This window comes from Asterias amurensis, chromosome 19 (assembly GCF_032118995.1).
Source record: "Asterias amurensis chromosome 19, ASM3211899v1".
NCBI classification, from domain to species: Eukaryota; Metazoa; Echinodermata; class Asteroidea; order Forcipulatida; family Asteriidae; genus Asterias; species Asterias amurensis.
In genome coordinates, this window is record NC_092666.1 from 3359903 (window position 1) to 3380501 (window position 20599).

At 39.2% G+C, this 20599-nt stretch overlaps 1 protein-coding gene and 1 pseudogene across 1 annotated transcript; one reads left to right on the forward strand and one right to left on the reverse strand.

Annotated features, from left to right (window-relative positions):
* Positions 1–7684: 7684 nt before the first annotated feature.
* On the forward strand, positions 7685–12327 carry LOC139951813 (uncharacterized). Its single transcript, XM_071950879.1, has 4 exons — positions 7685–7694; positions 7870–10701; positions 10790–11494; positions 11813–12327. The coding sequence occupies exons 1-4, from the start codon at positions 7685–7687 to the stop codon at positions 12325–12327; spliced, it is 4062 nt and encodes a 1353-aa protein (XP_071806980.1).
* A 3419-nt stretch (positions 12328–15746) lies between these two features.
* Positions 15747–19315, reverse strand: LOC139951282 (uncharacterized; annotated as a pseudogene).
* Positions 19316–20599: the final 1284 nt, after the last annotated feature.

Below are 20599 nucleotides of genomic sequence, written 5' to 3' on the forward strand. Positions count from 1 at the left end.
ACATCTCTCTGGCATCAGGTTGTCGTCGGCTGGTCGTCGTCGTCATCGTTGTCGGTGGTGATTTCTACTCCTTGTTCCAGTTAGTTCTTGCCTTGAGTTCCTCTCAGTGTAGACCGATCCGGAAGATGTTAATTCTCTTCAGGAGTACTCAATCTCTTGATGCCTGTAAATAAAAAATAACAAAAATAAAATTACTTCTACATAAATAAAAAAAACCTTTGACCCTAACCATCCTGGGGTTGATTTCACAAAGAGTTAGGACTGGTCCTAACTTAGGACTAGTCCCAGGAGATATTAAAAACTTAAGGCTAGTCCTAAGTTAGATGAGTAACTTGTCCTAACTTGAGATAAGACTAGTCTTAACTCTTTGTAAAGTCCACCGTAGATCCTTCAAGATCCAATTGCATGTTTTGTTTGTTTCTGTTTTGCTGATTGCTGCACTTGTAACCATATTGTGCTTTAATACACACATGTCATGAAAACAGTGAATTTCTGCTTGTACTAATCCTCTTATAGCACTGAAATCTGTAATTCAGTGACGCTCGTGGCTTTTCAACAATGTAACCCCTGATCACAAGGCCATTTGTTTCATTCATCAAACCAACTCAGCTCCCTTGGGAATAAACTGCCTGTGCAGCCAAATATTTAGTGACCAAGCTAATTAAATCACAAGAACCATCTCTGCCCTCACAGGTACCTACTAACCCCTGTGCAATCTATGGAAACTGTATGATAAACCTGAAAGGGTCTACAAGCCTAAAGCCGGGTTCATACTTCCTGCGAAGCAAACTTGGTTGTCACGAACTCACAATGAATAACTCGCAACAGTTGAACTGTGTTCAACCCCTTTGAAACATTCGCTAAGAAAATAGGGCTGTGTCGCCAAAATTCACGTTGCATTTGCAGAAAGTATGAACCAAGCTTAAGTAGTGATTAACTTACTTGCATGATGGGCAGAAATAGAAGACGGTTTATTCTTTATCAGCTGATCGTGCTTGCCTGGTGTGGAAATGAAGTCCATCGTGACCGCACTTGGCACATGCCCTGTCAATCTGAAACCAGACCAAATACAAAAATGAAAATTAAGAAGTGATGAAAAATAACCAAGCATTGAAAAAAACAAATTTGTGATAATACGCCTAAAAATTAGGGCCATAAGTTTGTTTTTGTGTCAATGATTAATGGAGAAAATATAGAAAGATGAAATAAAACTGTGAAAGTTTCCGCAAAATAGGTCTACTGGTTCTACTTGCTGAGAAAACAGAAAGAAGCAAAACCCTGTCACAGTAGCGATGAATCCATCCGAGGTAAAGATTTTGATACATTAATAAATTAAGACTGCTTTTTCATAACATTAAAAAAAAAATTCCAGGGATTTACTTACGACTGGCGAACCTATTGTCATTAAATTTTTGCTCGTCTGTTTTTACAGGTAAATCAGAGAAAACTCTGAAATAAAACTAACCTATTTGTACATCAAAATATTTGGGGGGTTTAGTTATTTTTCAAATTTTCCAAATTTAATTTGAAGTGGCGCAGTTTTCAATCGAACACAGTTAAAAAATTGGCCAGGGGTTTCCCTACGGGTGGCGAACCCTTTGTCACTGAATTTTTCTCTTCTGCTTCCAGAGTTAAGAATATAAATCCAAATATTTGGGGGCTTGTTCAAAACTTACCATTTGATAAATCACCTAATATGAAGTGGCGCATTTTTCATTCAATAAAGGCAATCAAAAAATCGGCCTCCTCATCAGTAAGACATCTCTCTGGCATCAGGTTGTCGTCGGCTGGTCGTCGTCGTCATCGTTGTCGGTGGTGATTTCTACTCCTTGTTCCAGTGAGTTCTTGCTTTGAGTTCCTCTCAGTGTAGACCGATCCGAAGATGTTGATTCTCTTCAGGAGTACTCAATCTCTTCATACCTGTAAATAAAAAATAACAAAAATAAAAATTGCTTTTACATAAAATAAAAAAAACCTTTGACCCTAACCATCCTGGGGTTGATTTCACAAAGAGTTAGGACTGGTCCTAACTTAGGACTAGTCCCAGGAGATATTAAAAAACTTAAGGCTAGTCCTAAGTTAGACGAGTAACTTGTCGTAACTTGAGATAAGACCATGTCTTTTACTCTTTGTAAAGTCCATCAGAGACCCTTCAAGATCAAATTGCATGGTTTTTTTGTTTCTGTTTTGCCGATTGCTGCATTTGTAACCCCATTGTGCTGTACACACATGTCATGTAAACAGTGAATTTCTGCTTGTACTAATCCTCTTATAGCACTGTAATCTGTAATTCAGTGATGCTCATGGCTCTTCGAAAATTTTACCCCTGATCACTAGGCCATTAATTTCATTCTTCAAACCAACTCAGCTTCCTTGGGAATAAACTGCCTGTGCAGCCAAACATGTAGTGACCAAGCTAAATAAATCACAAGAACCATCTCTGCCCTCACAGGTACCTACTTACCCCTGTGCAATCTATGGAAACTGTATGATAAACCTGAAAGGGTCTACAAGCCTACAGCCGGGTTCATACTTCCTGCGAATGCAAAGCAAATTGGGTTGTCACAAACTCAAATGAATAACTTGCAACAGTTGAACTGTGTTCAATGCCATTGAAACATTCGCTAAGAAAACAGAGCTGTGTCGCCAAAATTTATTTTGCACTTGCACGAAGTATGAACCAGACTTAAATAGTGATTAACTTACTTGCATGATGGGCAGAAATAGAAGACGGTTTGTTCTTTATCAGCTGATAGTGTTTGCCTGGTGTGGAAATGAAGTCCATCTTGACCGCACTTGGCACATGCCCTGTCAATCTGAAACCAGGCCAAATACAAAAATGAAAACTAAGAAGTGATGAAAAATGACCAAGCATTGAAAGAACAAATTTGTGATAATACGCCTAAAAATTAGGGCCATAAGTTTGTTTTTGTCAATGATTAATGGAGAAAATATAGAAAGATGCAATAAAACTGTGAAAGTTTCAGCAAAATAGGTCTACTGGTTCTACTTGCAGAAGCAAAACCCTGTCACAGTAGCGATGAATCCATCCGAGGTAAAGATTTTGATACATCAACAAATTAAGATTGCTTTTTCCTTACATAAAAAAAAAATAAATAAAATTGCCAGGGGTTTCCTTTCGGGTGGCGAACCCTTTGTCATTGATTTTTGCTCCTCTGTTTTCACAGGTAAAATAGAAAAACCTCTGAAATAAAACAAACCTATTTGTATATCAAAATATTTGGAGGTTTACGATATTTTTCACAATTTACCAAATGTCAACTTTTAATTTGAAGAGGCCCAATTATCAATCAAACACAGTTGAAAAATTGGCCAGGGGTTTCCCTACGGGTGGCGAACCCTTTGTCACTGAATTTTTGCTCTTCTGCTTCCAGAGTTAAGAATATAAATCCAAATATTTGGGGGCTCGTTCAAAACTTACCATTTGATAAATCACCTAATATGAAGTGGCGCATTTTTCATTCAATAAAGGCAATCAAAAAATCGGCCTCCTCATCTGTAGGACATCTCTCTGGCATCAGGTTGTCGTCGGCTGGTCGTCGTTGTCATCGTCGTCGGTGGTGATTTCTACTCCTTGTTCCAGTGAGTTCTTGCTTTGAGTTCCTCTCAGTGTAGACTGATCCGGAAGATGTTGATTCTCTTCAGGAGTACTCAATCTCTTGATACCTGTGAATAAAAAATAACAAAAATAAAATTACTTTTACATAAAAAAAAAAACCTTTGACCCTAACCATCCTGGGGTCGACTTCACAAAGAGTTAGGACTGGTCCTAACTCAGGACTAGTCCCAGGAGATATTAAAAACTTGGGGCTAGTCCTAAGTAAGACGAGTAACTTGTCCTAACTTGAGATAAGACTAGTCTTTAACTCTTTGTAAAGTCCATCAGAGATCCTTCAAGATCAAATTGCATGTTTTTTTTTGTTTCTGTTTTGCCGATTGCTGCATTTGTAACCACATTGTGCTGTACACACATGTCATGTAAACAGTGAATTTCTGCCTGTACTAATCCTCTTATAGCACTGTAATCTGTAATTCAGTGATGCTCATGGCTCTTTGAAAATTTTACCCCTGATCACTAGGCTATTAATTTCATTCTTCAAACCACCTCAGCTCCCTTGGGTATAAACTGCCCGGCAGCCAAATATGTAGTGGCCAAGCTAAATAAATCACAAGAACCATCTCTGCCCTCACAGGTACCTACTAACCCCTGTGCAATCTATGGAAACTGTATGATAAACCTGAAAGGGTCTACAAGCCTACAGCCGGGTTCATACTTCCTGCGAATGCGAAGCAAATTGGGTTGTCACGAACTCAAATGAATAACTTGAGTTGCTTTTTCATAACATTAAAAAAAAATTGCCAGGGATTTCCTAACCACTGGCGAACCCTACAAGCCTACAGCCGGGTTCATACTTCCTGCGAATGCGAAGCAAAGCAAATTGGGTTGTCACGAACTCAAATGAATAACTTGCAACAGTTGAACTGTGTTCAACCCCTTCGAAACATTCGCTAAGAAAACAGGGCTGTGTCGCCAAAATTTACTTTGCACTTGCAGGAAGTATGAACCAGACTTAAATAGTGATTAACTTACTTGCATGATGGGCAGAAATAGAAGGCGGTTTGTTCTTTATCAGCCGATAGTGTTTGCCTGGTGTGGAAATGAAGTCCATCGTGACCGCACTTGGCACATGCCCTGTCAATCTGAAACCAGACCAAATACAAAAATGAAAATTAAGAAGTGATGAAAAATAACAAAGTATTGAAAAAACAAATTTGTGATAATACGCCTTAAAATCAGGGCCATAAGTTTGTTTTTTTGTCAATAACTAATGGGAAAAATATAGAAAGATGAAATAAAACTGTGAAAGTTTCAGCAAAATAGGTCTACTGGTTCTACTTGCTGAGAAAACAGAAAGACGCAAAACCCTGTCACAGTAGCAATGAATTCATCCGAAGTAAAGATTTTGGTACAACAAATTAAAGGAACACTTTGCCTTGGATCGAACGAGTTGGTCTATAAAAGCGTTTTGTAACTGTTTCTATAAAATGCATATGATTGGAACGATGTTGTAAAAGTATAATACAATGATCCACACAACTTTGCCTCGAAATTGCGTACTGTTCATTTTACTGCGCGAACTAACACGGTCGGCCATTTTGGGGAGTCAAAAATTTGACTCCCATAAATGGCCGACTGTGTTAGTCGACGAGGTAAAAGGAAAACCGTGCAATTTCGAGGCATGTTTGTGTGGATCATTGTATTCTACTTTTACAACATCTTTCTACCCACATATATTTCATAACAAACGCTTTTCAAAGACCAACTCGACCGATCCAAGGCAATGTGTGCCTATTAGTTTGCTTGTTCCTTAAAATGAAAATTTGCCTGGGGTTTTCCTTACAGGTGGCGAACCAAAAACTCTGAAATAAAACGTACCTATTTGTATATCAAAATATTTGGGGGGGTTTAGCTATTTTTCAAAATTTACCAAATGTGACTTTAAATTTGAATTTGAAGTGGTGCAGTTTCAATGAAACACAGTTAAAAAATTGGCCTGGGATGTCCCTACGGGTGGCGAACCCTTTGTCACTGAATTTTTGCTCTTCTGTTTCCAGAGTTAAAAATCTAAATCCAAATATTTGGGGGCTTGTTCAAAACTTACCATTTGATAAATCACCTAATATGAAGTGGTGCATTTTCCTCAATAAAGGCAATTAAAAAATCGGCCTCCTCATCAGTAGGACATCTCTCTGGCATCAGGTTGTCGTCGGCTGGTCGTCGTTGTCATCGTCGTCGGTGGTGATTTCTACTCCTTGTTCCAGTGAGTTCTTGATTTGAGTTCCTCTCAGTGTAGACCGATCTGGAAGATGTTGATTCTCTTCAGGAGTACTCAATCTCTTGATACCTGTGAATAAAAAATAACAAAAATAAAATTACTTTTACATAAAAAAAAAAACTTTGACCCTAACCATCCTGGGGTCGACTTCACAAAGAGTTAGGACTGGTCCTAACTCAGAACTAGTCCCAGGAGATATTAAAAACTTGGGGCTAGTCCTAAGTAAGACGAGTAACTTGTCCTAACTTGAGACAAGACTAGTCTTAACTCTTTGTAAAGTCCACCGTAGATCCTTCAAGATCCAATTGTATGTTCTGTTTGTTTCTGTTTTGCTGATTGCTGCATTTGTAACCATATTGTGCTGTATTCACATGTCATTCCCATGTCTAATTACTTTTACATAAAAAAAAAACCTTTGACCCTAACCATCCTGGGGTCGACTTCACAAAGAGTTAGGACTGGTCCTAACTCAGGACTAGTCCCAGGAGATATTAAAAACTTGGGGCTAGTCCTAAGTAAGACGAGTGTCAGGATCACGCTGCATTAATTTATTTTTAATGTTCTTTAGCCACCCCTGCAACACATTGGTTTAGCCTTCTCGCATGACGTATAGCCTTAAGCCAATCGCGCGCGTTTAATTTTCCTGCTGCTACAAACCGCACCCTCCTGTATTTTTCCAGTGCTTTTTTTCGTGTAACACAGGACGCTTTTTCGTTGTCACAGTACATTACGTAATACATCAGCCGTGGTTATTGTCCCCGTTTAGTTCTGTTATTGTTGTTGTTTAGTCTGTCCTTTGTTGGTGTTTGTTCTTTTGTTGATTTTGGGAGTTTAGGAGTGAGTGAGTTTGCTAGTGAAATTGAATGTTAGTTTTGATCAGAACGATTTTGATCGGCGATCTGAGAGCATGTTTTGATGGTGAGCTTGAGTGTTTAGAGACTGTACCAACTGCGTGAAACTTCCTGAAGCAACAGGTAGACAGTCAACAAGAATTCTGTCTTATTTGCTCTGTGATCAAAAAACTATAGGCAAAACAGAGCCATAGTAACGATTCTTCCTAACCCCGGTCGACGCCGCAACACTCAGCCTGAAAACGCCTCAAGTTAGTTCGCCCGCACAATAACCGTAAGTTTTGTTTGATGATTAACATTGTATTTTTCTGATGTGTAAAGAATTCTGTATACTATTGATACTCTGCTAAAGTTGCATATTGGCATGGACATTTTTGAATGGGCAGACATCGTTAGATTGAATTATGAAGTTTCTGTGGGCAAAAGGAAATTCAGAAGTTCTTCAGAATTTACAGAGATTATCTTACGGAAATTATTTGTGAATTGGCGGTTACTGTTTTGAGAATTCATTCAATGGCATTCATTCTCTGTATTATTTATGTTGAGATATATCCAAAAAGCTTGCAAGGATTTCGGTTATTTATTTACTGTTTAGATGGCCATTATTTGGGGCTTCGATCTCCCGTCCATGAGACTCCCTATTTGAGATGAACTGAAAGACGAGGGCCGCTGTGAACTCCTGAAGTGGAGACTAAACTTAACGTCATCTGTGTGATGTCATACTAGACTGCGTGCCAATCGCCATTCATCGTACGTGAACGTACAGGGAGACTAAAGACTATAGAGACGAGCTACCGTAACTTTGAAGTACAAGTATCTGTAATTTTTATTCATTAATTGATAGGAGATTGCTTTGGCCAATCGATAATAAGTGATTCAATTGACTGTGGGTTTAACTAATGATTACACCGATTTACCCAATGTTGTACATAACTGTAAATAATTTTTGTTGTAAATATATTATCTAAATTTAACATGGTCTCATGTAGTCATTTCTTCGTGTTTTATTTAGTTTATTACGCCAATTATAAAGCCAATTGATGAATATGCTGTGTCAATTATTAACTTTATTTTGTTTAACCATTTGTCTACAGGCACAGTGTTGCTATCACTCCCCTTGTACAAATCAATCACCAGTGGCATCAGGATCTTCTCGTAAGTTGGTAGTGCTGAGATTCATAATCTTACCACCCTTGGTAAAGATTGTGGCTTAGATGGGAAAGAGTTGCTTGAGTTTGTGTGTAGAGAAAGAGAGAAGTTGCGTAAGGACACTGAACGCGTAGCACGCGATGAACGCGCATACCAGCTAGAACTGCGAAGAAATGATAAAGAAAAGATCGAACTGCAAGTTAAGTTAGAAACCGCTAAGCGAACTAGTGTAAGCAGCGAATCTGGAAACAATCATTCTCGTCTTAAGGCCCGCACTCCTAAGTTGCCCGCATTCAATGAAGCGTTAGACGATTTAGATGCTTATTTGCAGCGATTTGAGCGCTACGCAGTTTCACAACAATGGGAAAAGAACGAATGGGCGATAAACCTCAGCGCACTGCTTAAAGGAAAGGCCTTAGAAGTTTACTCTAGATTGTCATTAGATGATGTCTCAAATTATGACACTCTTAAGGATGCTCTTCTAAAACGGTTCCATTTAACTGAACAAGGATTCCGCGTGAATTTTAGAACAGTTAAACCAGAAAGCGGAGAGACTGCACCCCAATTCTCAGTGCGATTAGCTAACTTACTTGATAGATGGATAGACATGGCAAAGACTAAGAAAGACTATGCAGGGCTTAAGGATCTTTTTATAAGAGAACAATTCCTGAATAGTTGCAACGTTGAACTAGCGACCTTTCTTAAAGAACGCAACCCTCCAACAGTTCAAGAAATGGCGCGTTACGCAGAGCAGTACTCTGAAGCTCACGGCGGTTTTGGTAATCATGTAGTAAGAAAGCAACCTGCACAAATAGCTCAGCGACCCATGCAACAGAACTTTCGAGCTCAATCACAGCAGCCGGGCACTTATCCACCAAGGGCACAACCACCGCGATTTGATAGATCAGGTCCACATGCTGCGACGCAATCACAGAACGCAAATCAAAGCAAACCGGTTTTAAGAACATGCTATCTTTGCCATAAACCAGGACACTTTGCGCGCGAATGCCTTCACAGAAATTCACGCTTAGCAAAAGTTGCGACTGCTATAACCTCAGCGTTAGTCGAAGTGCTCACTGAAGATCCAGAAGTCGAATCTAGTTCTGAAACATTTCATGAGAGTGACCAGTTAGGCAATCAAGGTACTGAAGCAACCCCGTTTCTTTCCCCTGAAACAGTTGCATGCATGATAACTACTCCAACTCTGAACCCTAGCACATTATCAGAATGTTGCATCCAAAATGGGTCAGTTTACCTCGAATGCGGACACACATTACCAATTATGAGTGCCGTATGCAAAAGTAGAACTGTTCAAGGCATGCCAGTCTCAAAAGGCATGATTAATGGACAAGTTGGTTCTGTTTTACGTGACAGTGGATGTAGTGGTGTAGTTATACGTACAGATTTAGTTCTTCCTGACCAGTATACAGGACAGACAAAATCATGTGTACTAGTAGATGGAACAGTTAGAACCACCCCAGTGGCTATCATAGATATCGACTCGCCTTTCTTTGTTGGTAAAGTCGAAGCCTTATGTATGGCAAAACCAGTCTATGACGTCATACTTGGCAATATTAATGGTGCTAGAAATCCAGCCGAACCCAATAAGAACTGGAATCTCAAACGAGTTGTTGACCAATTGTCATCTGCAGATAACATTGGCCCACGACACACATGTGTTACCGACAAAGTTGAACTTAGTGCTGTACAAACTCGTTCTCAAAAGCTTGCTGAGGGCAAACCTTTGAGGAAACTTAAAGTTCCAACCGGTCTTCCCGAAATTGACCAAAATGACATACGGAAGGCACAGACTTCTGACCCAATGTTATGTCGAATTAGGGAACTTGCTAAGAGTGGTGAAGAAAAGTGTACACGATTCGGCACCTCTCGGTTCCTAACTCAACATGGTCTTATTTATCGTGAGTTTCAATCTCCAAAATATGATCATGGTGAAACAATCCTTCAACTGATTGTTCCACAGAACTTCAGAACCCATGTGATGAAACTAGCTCACGAATCTGTCTTAGGCGGCCACCAAGGCGCCAAAAAGACTTGTGACAAAGTTTTGAGCAATTTCTTTTGGTCCGGTATCCATTCCGAAGTCTTAAGATATTGTAGGTCATGTGACATCTGCCAAAGAACTATCACAAAAGGCAGAGTTACAAAGGTACATCTAGGCAAGATGCCCATCATTGACACACCATTTAAGCGAATTGCTATCGACATAGTAGGCCCAATTCACCCCAAAACTGGGAATGGGAACCGCTACATTCTTACTCTAGTCAATTATGCGACAAGATATCCTGAAGCAGTCGCATTACCTTATATTGACACACCCAGAGTAGCTGAAGCTATGGTAGATGTATTCTCTAGAGTCGGTGTCCCTAGCGAGATCCTCACAGATCAAGGGTCACAATTCACCTCTGAACTAATGAAAGAACTCAGTAGACTTTTATCTATTCGTCAACTAACCACCACGCCGTATCATCCGAGCTGCAATGGTTTGGTCGAACGATTTAACGCGACTCTAAAACAGATGTTGAAACGCCTTTGTGCCGATAGACCAAGCGATTGGGACAGATATATTGCGCCTCTCTTGTTTGCTTATCGTGAAACTCCACAAAGTAGTCTCGGGTTTTCACCGTTCGAATTAATCTATGGCAGATCAGTTCGTGGCCCCATGGCAATCCTTAAAGAGCTTTGGACCGGTACGATAGACAACCCCGAAACCAAGACTACGTATCAATATGTTCTTGAGCTACGCGAGCGTCTTGAAAGTACATGCGAAATAGCGCACCAAGAACTAGCTAAAGCCGCAGAAACCGCGAAGCACTACTATGATCGTAAAACTCGCCCTAGATCATTTAAGGTCGACGATTGTACTCCTCCTATTGCCTACTGATAGAAAAAAACTGTTACTGCAATGGAAAGGACCATTCCGCGTTCTAGAGAAAATTGGAACTGTAGATAACCGCATAGACTTGAACGGCAAGTCTAAGACTTTTCATGCGAACCTACTCAAGAAATACCAATCTAGGCCAGATGCAGCGAACCTTAACACTGAAGCCACTACCGGAAGTCTAATCGAATGCGCAAATGCCTCAATCATCGAATGCGAAGAACCAATCACCGAATCAGATATTAGTAGCGATTATATCATGACTGACAATGAAGATGTCATCATGCTACCTGCATTAAACCCCACCCAATCTGTTTCAGATGTTCAAATAAGTACAACACTCGAGAAAGACCAAGAAACGCAAGTGAAACGCATCTTAGGTAGTTTTAGTGATATCATGACCGATTTACCAGGTGAAACCAACCTTGGTCAACACGACATCACTCTAACCACGTCAGAACCAGTCAGATCTAAACCATATCCGTTACCGTATGCACTAAGACAGGCAGCAGATGAAGAAGTAGAGGACATGTTGAAAATGAACATTGTCGAACCCTCAAATTCTCCATACGCGTCGCCAGTAGTGTTAGTTAAGAAGAAAGACGGAACGAATAGATTTTGTATAGACTTCAGAAAGATCAACAAGTTGACTATTTTTGACGCAGAGCCATTGCCAAACCCAGATGAAATCTTCAGCAAATTGTCTAAAGACCAATACCTCTCGAAATTTGATCTAAGTAAAGGATATTGGCAAATTCCCCTCAACAGCGACGATAAAGCGAAAACTGCATTCTTAACACCGAACGGATTGTACCAATTCAAAGTTATGCCATTCGGACTCGTTAATGCACCCGCAACATTCACCAGAATTATGAGATCTCTTTTGCATGGATTAGAAAACGTTGACCATTTCATATATGATATTTTAATCCACACAGTGACTTGGGAAAAGCACATTCAAATTCTGAGATAATTGTTACTCCGACTTCGTAAGGCGCACCTTACCGCAAAACCTAGTAAATGTGTCATCGGTATGGAAAATGTTGAATTCTTAGGACACGTAGTAGGCAGAGGTAAGCTTGCACCGCAGCAAGACAAAGTAGACAAAATTCAGTCCGCCCCACTTCCAACAACGAAGAAACAGTTAAGATCATTCCTCGGTTTGAGCGGATACTATCGACGGTTTATACCAAATTACTCCGCGATCGCAGCACCACTCACAGATAAGACTAGAAACATAGAGCCGAGCAACATTGTATGGACGCAGAGCGCAAAGCAAGCATTCAACACACTGAAATCGACTCTAAGTAATCCACCCATACTTCACCTGCCCGACTGCGATCAACCATTCTTGCTTAGAACGGACGCATCAAACGTAGGCATAGGTGCAGTGTTGATGCAAGAACGTGACGGCTACAAGTCGCAAGCTCTTAAGCCGCGAACGCGCGTACTCAGTAATCGAGAAGGAATGCCTTGCGTTATTGTATGGCATGCAGAAGTTTCAACAGTACTTGTATGGCCAGCCTTTCGTACTCGAAACCGATCACCAGCCGCTGATTTACATGAATAAGTCAAAAGTCGCGAACGCATGAATCATGAGATGGGCGTTGGCACTCCAACCTTTTCGCATCCAACTACGAGCTATCAAAGGATCTGATAACGTAGGAGCGGACTTTTTAAGTCGAAATTTGTAAATATTGTTCAGTTAAGAGAAATGTGATACATTTCCCTTAAAAGAGGGAGTAAATTGTCAGGATCGCGCTGCATTTATTTATTTTTAATGTTCTTTAGCCACCCCTGCAACACATTGGTTTAGCCTTCTCGCATGACGTATAGCCTTAAGCCAATCGCGCGCGTTTAATTTTCCCGCTGCTACAAACCGAACCCTCCTGTATTTTTCCAGTGCTTTTTTTCGTGTAACATAGGACGCTTTTTCGTTGTCACAGTACATTACGTAATACATCGGCCGTGGTTATTGTCCCCGTTTAGTTCTGTTATTGTTGTTGTTTAGTCTGTCGTTTGTTGGTGTTTGTTCTTTTGTTGATTTTGGGAGTTTAGGAGTGAGTGAGTTTGCTAGTGAAATTGAATGTTAGTTTTGATCAGAACGATTTTGATCGGCGATCTGAGAGCATGTTTTGATGGTGAGCTTGAGTGTTTAGAGACTGTACCAACTGCGTGAAGCTTCCAGAAGCAACAGGTAGACAGTCAACAAGAATTCTGTCTTATTTGATCTGTGATCAAAAAACTATAGGCAAAACAGAGCCATAGTAACGATTCTTCCTAACCCCGGTCGACGCCGCAACACTCAGCCTGAAGACGCCTCAAGTTAGTTCGCCCGCACAATAACCGTAAGTTTTGTTTGATGATTAATATTGTATTTTTCTGATGTGTAAAGAATTCTGTATACTATTGATACTCTGCTAAAGTTGCATATTGGCATGGACATTTTTGAATGGGCAGACATCGTTAGATTGAATTATGAAGTTGCTGTGGGCAAAAGGAAATTCAGAAGTTCTTCAGAATTTACAGAGATTATCTTACGGAGATTATTTGTGAATTGGCGGTTACTGTTTTGAGAATTCATTCAATGGCATTCATTCTCTGTATTATTTATGTTGAGATATATCCAAAAAGCTTGCAAGGATTTTGGTTATTTATTTACTGTTTAGATGGCCATTATTTGGGGCTTCGATCTCCCGTCCATGAGACTCCCTATTTGAGATGAACTGAAAGACGAGGGCCGCTGTGAACTCCTGAAGTGGAGACTAAACTTAACGTCATCTGTGTGATGTCATACTAGACTGCGTGCCAATCGCCATTCATCGTACGTGAACGTACAGGGAGACTAAAGACTATAGAGACGAGCTACCGTAACTTTGAAGTACAAGTATCTGTAATTTTTATTCATTAATTGATAGGAGATTGCTTTGGCCAATCGATAATAAGTGATTCAATTGACTGTGGGTTTAACTAATGATTACACCGATTTACCCAATGTTGTACATAACTGTAAATAATTTTTGTTGTAAATATATTATCTAAATTTAACATGGTCTCATGTAGTCATTTCTTCGTGTTTTTTATTTAGTTTATTACTCAGGGTCATCACTCATTAGTTCTTTTATATAATATTGGGGATAGTGGTGACAACGAGTAACTTGTCCTAACTTGAGATAAGACTAGTCTTTAACTCTTTGTAAAGTCCATCAGAGATCCTTCAAGATCAAATTGCATGGTTTTTTTTGTTTCTGTTTTGCCGATTGCTGCATTTGTAACCACATTGTGCTGTACACACATGTCATGTAAACAGTGAATTTCTGCCTGTACTAATCCTCATGTAGCACTGTAATCTGTAATTCAGTGATGCTCATGGCTCTTCGAAAATTTTACCCCTGATCACTAGGCCATTAATTTCATTCTTCAAACCAACTCAGCTCCCTTGGGTATAAACTGCCCGGCAGCCAAATATGTAGTGACCAAGCTAAATAAATCACAAGAACCATCTCTGCCCTCACAGGTACCTACTAACCCCTGTGCAATCTATGGAAACTGTATGATAAACCTGAAAGGGTCTACAAGCCTACAGCCGGGTTCATACTTCCTGCGAATGCGAAGCAAATTGGGTTGTCACAAACTCAAATGAATAACTTGCAACAGTTGAACTGTGTTCAACGCCATTGAAACATTCGCTAAGAAAACAGGGCTGTGTCGCCAAAATTTACTTTGCACTTGCAGGAAGTATGAACCAGACTTAAATAGTGATTAACTTACTTGCATGATGGGCAGAAATAGAAGACGGTTTGTTCTTTATCAGGTGATAGTGTTTGCCTGGTGTGGAAATGAAGTCCATCGTGACCGCACTTGGCACATGCCCTGTCAATCTGAAATCAGACCAGATACAAAAATGAAATTAAGAAGTGATGAAAAATAACCAAGCATTGAAAAAACAAATTTGTGATAATACGCCTAAAAATTAGGGCCATAAGGAAAAATATAGAAAGATGAAATAAAACTGTGAAAGTTTCAGCAAAATAGGTCTACTGGTTCTACTTGCTGAAAAAACAGAAAGACGCAAAACCCTGTCACAGTAGCAATGAATTCATCCGAAGTAAAGATTTTGGTACAACAAATTAAAGGAACACTTTGCCTTGGATCGAACGAGTTGGTCTATAAAAAGCGTTTTGTAACTGTTTCTATAAAATGCATATGATTGGAACGATGTTGTAAAAGTAGAATACAATGATCCACACAACTTTGCCTCGAAATTGCGTACTGTTCATTTTACTGCGCGAACTAACACAGTCGGCCATTTTGGGGAGTCAAAAATTTGACTCCCATAAATGGCCGACTGTGTTAGTCGACGAGGTAAAAGGAAAACCGTGCAATTTCGAGGCATGTTTGTGTGGATCATTGTATTCTAATTTTACAACATCTTTCTACCCACGTATATTTCATAACAAACGCTTTTCAAAGACCAACTCGACCGATCCAAGGCAATGTGTTCCTATTAGTTTGCTTGTTCCTTAAAATGAAAATTTGCCCGGGGTTTTCCTTACAGGTGGCGAACCAAAAACTCTGAAATAAAACGTACCTATTTGTATATCAAAATATTTGGGGGGGGGTTTAGCTATTTTTCAAAATTTACCAAACGTGAACTTTTAATTTGAAGTGGTGCAGTTTCAATGAAAAAATTAGCCAGAGATTTCCCTACGGGTGGCGAACCCTTTGTCACTGAATTTTTGCTGTTCTGTTTCCAGAGTTAAAAATCTAAATCCAAATATTTGGGGGCTTGTTCAAAACTTACGATTTGATAAATCACCTAATATGAAGTGGCGCATTTTTCATTCAATAAAGGCAATTAAAAAGTCGGCCTTCTCATCAGTAAGACATCTCTCTGGCATCAGGTTGTCGTCGGCTGGTCGTCGTCGTCATCGTCGTCGGTGGTGATTTCTACTCCTTGTTCCAGTGAGTTCTTGATTTGAGTTCCTCTCAGTGTAGACCGATCCGGAAGATGTTGATTCTCTTCAGGAGTACTCACTCTCTTGATACCTGTGATTAAAAAATAACAACAATAAAATTACTTATACATAATACAAAAAAACCTTTGACCCTAACCATCCTGGGGTTGATTTCACAAAGAGTTAGGACTGGTCCTAACTTAGGACTAGTCCCAGGAGATATTAAAAACTTAAGGCTAGTCCTAAGTTAGACAAGTAACTTGTCCTAACTTGAGATAAGACTAGTCTTAACTCTTTGTAAAGTCCACCGTAGATCCTTCAAGATCAAATTGCATGTTGTGTTTGTTTCTGTTTTGCTGATTGCTGCATTTGTAACCATATTGTGCTGTATTCACATGTCATGTAAACAGTGAACTTCTGCTCGTACTCTTATAGCACTGAAATCTGTTGTTCAGTGACGCTCGTGGCTCTTCGACAATGTTACCCCTGATCACTAGGCCATTTATTTCATTCATCAAATCAACTCAGCTCCCTTGTGAATAAACTTCCCGGCAGCCAAATATGTAGTGACCAAGCTAAATAAATCACAAGAACCATCTCTGCCCTCACAGGTACCTACTAACCCCTTTGCAGTCTATGGAAACTGTTTGATAAACCTAAAAGGGTCTACAAGTTTAAAGCCCGGTTCATACCTTCTGCCAATGCGAAGCAAATTTGGTTGTCACGAACTCACAATGAATATCTCGCAACAGTTGAACTGTGGTCAACCACTTTGAAATATTCGCTAAGAAAATAGGGCTGTGTCGCCAAAATGCACATTGCATTTGCAGAAAGTATGAACCAGGCTTAAGTAGTGATTAACTTACTTGCATGATGGGCAGAAATAGAAGACGGTTTGTTCTTTATCAGCTGATCTCACTTGCCTGGTGTGGAAATGAAGTCCATCGTGACTGCACTTGGCACATACCCTGTCAATCTGAAACCAGACCAAATACAAAAATGAAAATTAAGAAGTGATGAAAAATAACCAAGTATTGACAGAACAAATTTGTGATAATACGCCAAAAAATAGGGCCATAAGTTTGTTTTTTTGTCAATGATTAATGGGGAAAATATCGAAATATGAAATAAAACTGTGAAAGTTTCAGCAAAATAGGTCTCCTGGTTCTACTTGCTGAGAAAACAGAAAGAAGCAAAACCCTGTCACAGTAGCGATGAATCCATTCGAGGTAAAGATATCGATTGATCAACATATTACGCTTGCTTTTTTCCAAAACATTAAAAAATACGGCTAGAGGTTTCCTTACGGGTGGCGAACCCTTTGGAACTAGTTTTTGCTCCTGTTACCTGAGGTAAAATATAAAACCTCTGAAATAAAACAAACCTATTTGTTTATCAAAATATTTGGGGGTTTACAATATTTTTCAAAATTGACCAAATGTCAACTTTTAATTTGAAATAAAATTATCATTCAAACACAGTTTAAAAATTGGCCAGGGGTTTCCTTACGGGTGGTGAACCCTTCGTCATTGACTTTTGCTGCTCTGTTTCACAGGTAAAATATAAAACCTCTGGAAAAAAAACCTATTTGAATATCAAAATATTTTGGGGTGAGGGTTTACAGTATTTTTAAAGATTTACCAAATTTTAACTGTTAATTTGAAGTGGCGCAATTTTCAATCAAACACAGTTTAAAAATTGGCCAGGGGTTACCCTACGGGTGGCGAACCCTTTGTCACTGACTTTTGCTGCTCTGTTTCACAGGTAAAATACAAAACCTCTGAAATAAAACAAACCTATTTGTATATAAAAATAGTTTGGGGGGCTTACAATATTTTTCAAAATTTACCAAATGTCAACTTTTAATTTGAAGTGGCGCAATTATCGATCAAACACAGTTTAAAAATTGGCCAGGGGTTTCCATACGGGTGGCAAACCCTTTGTCACTGACTTTTGCTGCTCTGTTTCACAGGTAAAATACAAAACCTCTGAAATAAAACAAACCTATTTGTATATAAAAATATTTTGGGGGGGCTTACAAGATTTTTCAAAATTTACCAAATGTCAACTTTTAATTTGAAGTGGCGCAATTATCGATCAAACACAGTTTAAAAATTGGCCAGGGGTTTCCATACGGGTGGCAAACCCTTTGTCACTGACTTTTGCTGCTCTGTTTCACAGGTAAAATATAAAACCTCTGAAATAAAACAAACCTATTTGTATATAAAAATATTTGGAGGGGGCTTTAATATTTTTCAAAATTTACCAAATGTCAACTTTTAATTTGATGTGGCGCAATTATCAAGCAAACACAGTTTAAAAATTGGCCAGGGGTTTCCATACGGGTGGCAAAACCTTTGTCACTGACTTTTGCTGCTCTGTTTCACAGGTAATATAAAAAACCTCTGAAATAAAACAAACTTATTTGTATATAAAAATATTTTTTTTTGGGGGGGGGGGGGATTACAATATTTTTCAAAATTTACCAAATGTCAATTTTTAATTTGAAGTGGCGCAATTTTTAATCAAACACAGTTTAAAAATTGACTAGGGGTTTCCTTACAAGTTGCGAGCTTATATCACTGAATTTTGCTCGTCTTATGAGCTAAATTTAAAACCTCTGAAATAAAACAAAACTATTTCTAACCAAATAATTGGGGTTTTTTTTGGTGGGGGGGGGGGTGGAGAGGTTAATTTTCAAAAATTACGAAATTGTAAAAAATCACCTTTTAAAATAAAGTGGTACATTTTTCAAATAAAACCTTTATCACTGATTTCAGAGGAATTAAACCTCTGAAAAAAACATAAAAAAGCACAAACTTTGTTTTTTTTTTCTTAAAAATTTACCAAATAATAAACCACATATTATTCAAAACAAAGTTGTGCGTTTTTCTTTCAAACAATTTCATAATTGACCAGCACTGATTTGTTTTTGTTTCTTTCCTGAAATAAAAATAAAACCGTGAACCTAAATATTTTGGGGGTTATTCTTTAAAAGGAACCAAATGAAATAAATCGCCTAATAAATTTAATTTTTTGTGCATATTTTTTTTTCATAAACCAATTTTAAAAAGGCCGGAGGTTTCCCTGTGGGTGTTGAACCCTTTTCATGGACTTTAATTGTACATGTTTTTTTTATTCATTCAGAGTTAAATATAAATGATGAAACCTCTAAAAGAAAAAATGAAAAATCAAAATCAAAATCCGCGATAATAACAATTACAAAGGTAAACTTTAATTGTGTCTAATTAGAGATTAGAGATTCTTAAAACAAAACAGGTTAAAGAGGGAAAGTCAAAATGTGGGAAGTGAAAAAAAAGGTCGCACTAATTTCTAGAATTCAAAAGTCGGAATTCCGACAAAGGTCGGAAGAATCTTATCCCTGTAAACATCAAAATATAAACTTAATAAATTTGGACATTTCCTAAGACAAAACTCCAGTGTTTCACTCACCAGTGATCTTAGGTTTTTCTGGCTGATGACCTTGTGACGACCTTCAACATTTTTCCGAGAGTGGAGACGCAGGTATGAATGATTATTGATAGACCACACCATGTAATGCAGCTGTAATGAAAAGGAAGACAAAAAGTGAGTTTTCATTTCATTCACTACTGCTCAAACACGCAATGTGTGTCGGACGTTTTTGAAATCATGAGTGCCCGGCACCAGCACAGCAGGTTGCAAAGCGCAGACCATGCCTCATCAAGATTTAAAAATCTGAAACATTCATTTCCAAAAAAGACAAGTCGGACAGTCAATGGGGATAACTTTCCATATGGCGCCATCACTTTTTCACTTATTTTTACAAAGGGATATCCATCAAGGTAAATTAGATGCTATTAGCTTCCCTGGATCGACCCCGATGTGCTCATCCAAGTGGCGTATTTTATTTTTTTCAGTCCAAACATGTGCAGATGATTACCCACGCTCCACCTGGAAAACCCCCAGATGCGTCATCACGTGAGCCTTCTCGTCGTGACGTCAGTGCACCTCGGTTTAGCCCCAAGTGACCCTATCCACAAGCAGGGCTCTTGGGGCTGAACCGAGGTGCACTGAGTTCACCACAGGAAGGCTCACGTGATGATGCGTCTGGTTTTTTTTCAGGTGGAGCGTGTGTAAACTTCTGCACATGTTCGTCGCCTAAAACGAAATAGGCGATTTTTCCAGGATGAACGTGGGGTAACTATTAGTCTTGGTTCCAAGACCATTGGTGTTGCGCGGTCACACACAACCAACGTTCCGATTATGCACGGCAAAAACTGTCCACGCTTGTTATGAACGAACGCTAGCGGGCGCTCTGTTTCTCTGATTTACGGATCTCACCATGTCCTGTGCTCACCATGGTCTTGGATATTTGCAAATTGAAGGCGTGGCCAGACTATGTAAATTACTTTTAATGTATGCAATATTCATATCACGTGACGAATTGAAGATGACTATTCAAACTAGATCGAGTCAAAGGTCAATATGATCGGCGGTCTATTTTTAATAATCTTTGCTCAAAGAGTGATTCCGTGGTCATTATAGGCCTATTAAAAGGCAAACAGTGAAACTTTAAGTATAGGTACCTATTCAGATTATGGATACGTGACGATTTGAAATCGTAAATAATGGTCAAAAATCGAACGTAAAATTAGCATTCAGAGAGTCCGTGTATCGGACGCTGTATGGCCCCACGGCGTGGAGCAATCGGAACGTGAAATAAGCCTTGTGGAATATCACGTACCGCCCATGCCGTGTCTCGTGGGGGTTGGAGGTGTTAAATCCCAGGAGCTATGAACTCCCAGCTTGCGGGTGTCGAATCCGTTGTTTCTTATGATCGCAACGTTCCAATATGCTCCATTTTGATTCATGGCCCCCTAATTTATTTTTGTTATGAGTTTT

Bases quoted from the DNA above. Each gene is read 5' to 3' on its own strand.
- LOC139951813 (XM_071950879.1), top strand. The intron at 10,702-10,789 runs GTAAAACTCGCC...TGCAATGGAAAG, and splicing joins CGCGAAGCACTACTATGATC to GACCATTCCGCGTTCTAGAG. The intron at 11,495-11,812 runs GTAAAGGATATT...TTGAATTCTTAG, and splicing joins CCTCTCGAAATTTGATCTAA to GACACGTAGTAGGCAGAGGT.